Raw genomic sequence first — 5,047 nt, forward strand, 5'->3', positions numbered from 1 at the left:
CCTATTCCTTTTATCTAAACTAAGAGCCAATCTTGTTTAATGATTAGCTTAGATGAGGTAACCTGGCAGTCTGTGGGGCCATATGTGCCCCAGATCCATTTTTGAAGGCCCCAGACTTCTCCTGGGCTCCCCCACCCTTTTGTGCTTAGTCATGTAGAGCAAAGTATAGATACATCCCCCTATACACACTTTCTAGATTGACTGAGAGAATTTTTAAACAGAACCTGATGTCCATCTGTCAGAGTGCTTTGATTGTGTATTCCTGAATGGTAGGGGGTTGACTGGATGGACCTTGGGATCCTATTCCAACACTATGAGTCTTCAGATTCTAGGGACAAAAGTTCCATACGGAAACATTTTCCTCAGCCTGACAGAGGAGCTGGTGCGTTAGATATGAATCCCCATAGCTTGTGCATGCAGTATTCAGACTATGACCCGGAAACCCAGATTCAGATAGGCTACTAACCTTGGAGGCCACATTCACTGTCTCCTCCCTTGTTGTCCAGCTTTCTAAAACGCCCTCACTCTCAATATTGTTGTTTGAGGATAAACATGGAAAGGGGGGGAAGAGCCCTTGTGTGTTCGCACCCAGACAGCACTATCTGAGGAAAGATGGGGTATTAAATGTAATATCTCTGATAGATACCTGCCTCTCGTCCTTTACTTTTTTTTGACTTTTTTTTCTCTTATTCAACCTCACCACACATTTTTTTTTTTATTTTTATTACATTTTTTTTTTTAATTATAAAATCAACTGCTGGTTATGTTGCCTTCAAGTCAACTCCAATGTAATGGTGGAACTGGGTTGTAATGAAGTAGGGCGAAGATGGAACTCGAGAGGCAAATGCCTTCCAGATAAGGTAATTCCTTCCCCCTCCTCCATGAAAATTTTTCCCCTTCAATCCTCAAAAATGATCCTAGCATTGGCAGTTGAGGCATGGTTAAGAAAATACAATTTAGGCATCCCAAAGTAAATGATAGCATACACTCCTGAAAATTGACAACACTGAACACTTCACAGATCTATTAAATTAAAACACTGTACCACATAGAGTCTCCCTTATCTGGAATTCAAATCCAAAATACTCCAAAATCCAACCTTTTTACATGGGTGGCTGAGATAGGACTCCTTTGCTTTCTTATGGTTTCAGTGTTCACAAACTTTATTCATGCACAAAATTATTAAAAATATTATGAATAAAATATTTTCAGGCTACATGTATAAGGTATATGAAACATAAATGAATGTTCATGTTTAGACCTTCAAGGTTGTCCCCTCATTATGTGTTAGTCAGATATTCCAGTATTCCAAAAAAACTCTGAAGATGCCACAAGCACTTCTGGTCCCCAAGCATTGTTTAGATAAAAGGAGGCTCAACCTGTACCTGTATAAGGAAGCCTTTCCATGCATATTAAAACATTGATGCATCTATCAAGCTCTGTGTGTTGTTGAAAATTCATTTCTCACAGTGTGACACATGCAGTGCTGAACCTACACAAGCATCCCAGTTGCTTCATTCACAGAGAAGCAAATTAAGTTATCTTGGTTTTTTCAAAAGTAGCATATTTGAAGGAAATTTTAAGTGGAGAAGAGAGAAATGCAGTAAGCTCATTATGAATGACTTGCACCAGTATGCGCATGTATATAGCTGGTCGAACTTTTTATGTTATTTACAATCCACTACAGGTTATTTTGTGCCATGTGGGAAAATACATTGGTAGTTTAACGGTTGAATTTGGTGGGGATTATTTTTGGTCACTATGCATGGAAAACTTTTTTCCACAGAAATCTGCTTTTTGTAGTGGCCACATGCCCAACTCCTTCCTCCCCCCCCCCCCACACACAAGGCACTACACAAATTTTGATATCTCTGCTCATCACTCTCCATTCACCACCGTGAAACATTATACTCATATAACACCCAGGCAACCTAGCATAGGTTGTTATTGGTCAGTTTTAAATTCACTGAGGGGTTGTCATTTGCCTTCCTCTGAGCCTTGAAAGATTGGGCGTTCTCCTCCCTGTATGCACTTATTAGTTTTAAATGCCTTGTACTTGAAGACTGTCAATGCAATCTTTGCCCTCCTCTGAGAGAATGTGATTTGCCCAAGGTCACCCAGTGGGTTCCCATGGCCAAGTGGAGATTCGAACCCTGGTCTCCAGAGTTGCAGTCCAACACTCAAATCAATATACTGTACAAGCTGGTTCTTATGGATGTGATGGAGTTGCCTAATTCTGTGTGTACAGGCAGTGTGGCATAGTGGTTTAAGTGCTGCACTACAATTCTGGAGACTGGGGTTCAAGTCCCTGTTCGGCCATGTAAGCCACTGGATGTAACCTTGAGCAAGTCACACTCTCTCTCTATTTCTGGGGAAGGTCTCCTCTCAACAAATCTTGCCAAGAAAACCCAATGGCAGACCCCCCCCCCCCATGCAGCCTTAGGGTCACGTCAGAAGTGACTTGAAGGCACACAACCACCATAACAATTTTGTGTGTCTTGAAATGTCGTCTTGAGGGAACATTCCAGAAGAGGCAAAGGAAGGCAAGCCTGGTCGCTGGGATCTTGCCTCCCCTTCCATCAAAGGGCACTTTGGGGCCCTTCCCTATGCAGACTTTCCTCTCAAGGGAGCCTCCCTTTTGAGTGATTCTCCATGAAACTCACTGTCACTCAGTGGGTTTCTATGGCCAAACTGGGAACTAAATCCAGAGTCGTAGTTCAGCACCAAGATCCAAACACACTGCAGAAATAATCAAGTTTGAGACGGCTTTCCCTGGCTCAAAGCTAAGGAATTCTGGAAACTGCAGTTTTGTGAGACATTGAGCCTTCTCTGTCAGAGAGCTCTTGTGTCACAACAAACTACAATTCCTAGGATGCCCTAGCACTGAGCAAGGGCAGTTAAAGCGGTCTCAAACCAGTATACTGCCTTTATTAAGGACTGAAACAACATGCAGGCATCTGACTTAACATCTCCATGATGAAGAAGCCCATGGAAACCTTGCAACAAGTATATTGTGCATTTCGGTTGCTAAAGATTATCACTGATGGATTTTTTTGTTTGCATTTATTAAATGGCCAACACAGCTGCTCCTGAAGGGTCTCAAGCTGAGTTATTTCTGCAGTTTGTTTTGAAGGAAACTCCCCCCTCTATCTCAGGAGAAGGAATTCTGGGTTAATCATGCTGGGGAAGGGAGAGAGGCCAAGCACCAGAGAACCACCCGAGAGCCCTAAGATCTTCAGCAGTAAGCTTTCTGGGTCCCACCACCATCTCAGGCTCTCCTGGTGAGGACATGAGAGAGAGCCTTCTCAGGGGCTGCTCCCACTCTCTGGAACTCCCTTCCGTGGGAAGCTAGTCTGGCCCCCTCCTGATGGCCAACAAGACATTTTTATTTAAACAGGCCACCTGGAATATTGTGTCCAGTTCTGGGCACCACAATTCAAAAAGGTCACTGAGAAACTGGAGCGTGTCTAAAGGAGGGCGACTAAAATGGTGAAGGGTCTGGAAGCCATGCCCTATGAGGAACACCTTAGGGAGCTGGGGAAGGGGATGCTTTGATTGGGAGTTCCTGCATGGCAGGATGGATGGCCCTTGGCCTCTCTTCCAAATCTAGGGTTCTGTCTAGGGTCTTGCAGGCTTGGCTTTATTGGAGGATGAGGGGGGTTGGTTTTAGATTATTATTTTAACTATGTTTTAAATTTTATATTTGTAATTTTTTTACTATTTTAATTGCTGTTTTAATTTGTTTTCTATGAAAAAGAGAGATAAACCCGAGCCCAAGGGCCCTCTGCCCCTTTGTGCCATACCTACCCATGCGGGAGAGCCTGCCCGCCAGCCCTGCGTCCCTGATGGCGGTGGGGCCATGGTCCACTCCGCTTTTCTTCTGCAAAAGAAGGAGACAAAGGGGGAGCCACGATGACGTCAGAGGCAAAGGGGGCGGGGAGGGAGCCCAGCTGCGCCCCTCGGCTGATGACGTCACGGCCCCAGGATGGAAATTTCCACTCCAGGCTCACGAGGGAAACCCAAACAATTACACCAGCCCCCTGGGCCCCAAACACACACACAAACACCCCTCAGGCTGAGCAGCCTTGGTCCTCCTTTCCGATCCCCAAATGTCCTCCTCCTCCATTCATTCTGATAAGGACTCAGCAGCAGGCGTCTCTATCCCTAGGGCTGCTTTTAGCTTAGGATGGCCAAGACTCGGCCCTCCTTTGCTTCAGAGGGAATCCCAAGATGTCCTCCATTTTGAGCATCGCTAAAGAAAGAAGCAGCATGGGACTTTAATACGGATATGTTTGTAATTCAGGGCGACTAGGCTTTTGGGCCTCTCCCGGACCCGTCCTCCATCCCAGCCTCTAGATCCCCCCCAAAAGGTCCTCCATTTGGAAGCACTGGTTTCTATGTCTGCAAGTGGGTTATTTTAAAGCTTTTATTTGGTCAGGTCTTCCATTCCCCCCAGGAATGTCCTACATTGTGTCCTCCCACTCCCCGCCCCTTTGGAAAAGCCTCTACAACTCCCAGGACTCACGCTCCTTTCCTCCATTCCAAAGGGCTCCCAAACAAAGCCTTAGCGCCGCCCGCTCACCTGCCCCCGGGAGAAAGGGGCCCCGATGAGGGCCACCGAGTGCGCCGGCCTCCTCTGCACCTTCAGCGTGGAGCCCGCTCGCTGCTTCAGAAGCCGGGCGACGCTGCTGCGGAGGGACATGACAGCGATGCGAGGAGCAGCACAGACGCTAACCAGCCAACCACTCTCCACCGCCGCCACTCAGAGACTGAGCCGGCACGCGCCCGCTCCTCGGCTTTTATAGCCTGCCCTGCCCTTCCGCCACGCCCCCTCCCCTTGGCCCCGCCCCTTGGTGGCTGCTGGCCCAGTCCTTTATCGCAAACTGGCCAATCAGCGCGGAGCCTCGCGGGGGTGTGCCTCCGAGCCCCTTCCAAAGCCGCCAGCGCCAGAAGAGGAACGTGACCCAGCGGCGTTGGCCCTCTTTCTCTTTCTCTCTCTCCTCGCTTTCCTCCTCACTCCTTCCTTCCTGGCATTTAGCGTGCCTTT

General features: G+C 47.3%; 1 protein-coding gene across 1 annotated transcript in view; it reads right to left on the reverse strand.

Moving 5' to 3' along the window:
* The window catches only part of ARG2 (arginase 2), a 181,836-nt gene extending 177,057 nt beyond the window's left edge, over positions 1–4,779 (reverse strand). Inside the window, exons 1-2 of the mRNA XM_042438862.1 lie at positions 4,583–4,779; positions 3,808–3,880 (exon numbers count right to left, since the gene is read on the reverse strand). Of these exons, the coding sequence (XP_042294796.1) occupies positions 3,808–3,880; positions 4,583–4,702 (193 nt within the window). The 5' untranslated portion in view covers positions 4,703–4,779. The remainder of the gene's footprint in view (positions 1–3,807; positions 3,881–4,582) is intronic.
* Positions 4,780–5,047: the final 268 nt, after the last annotated feature.

Source organism: Sceloporus undulatus, chromosome 1 (genome assembly GCF_019175285.1).
Source record: "Sceloporus undulatus isolate JIND9_A2432 ecotype Alabama chromosome 1, SceUnd_v1.1, whole genome shotgun sequence".
NCBI lineage: Eukaryota > Metazoa > Chordata > Lepidosauria > Squamata > Phrynosomatidae > Sceloporus > Sceloporus undulatus.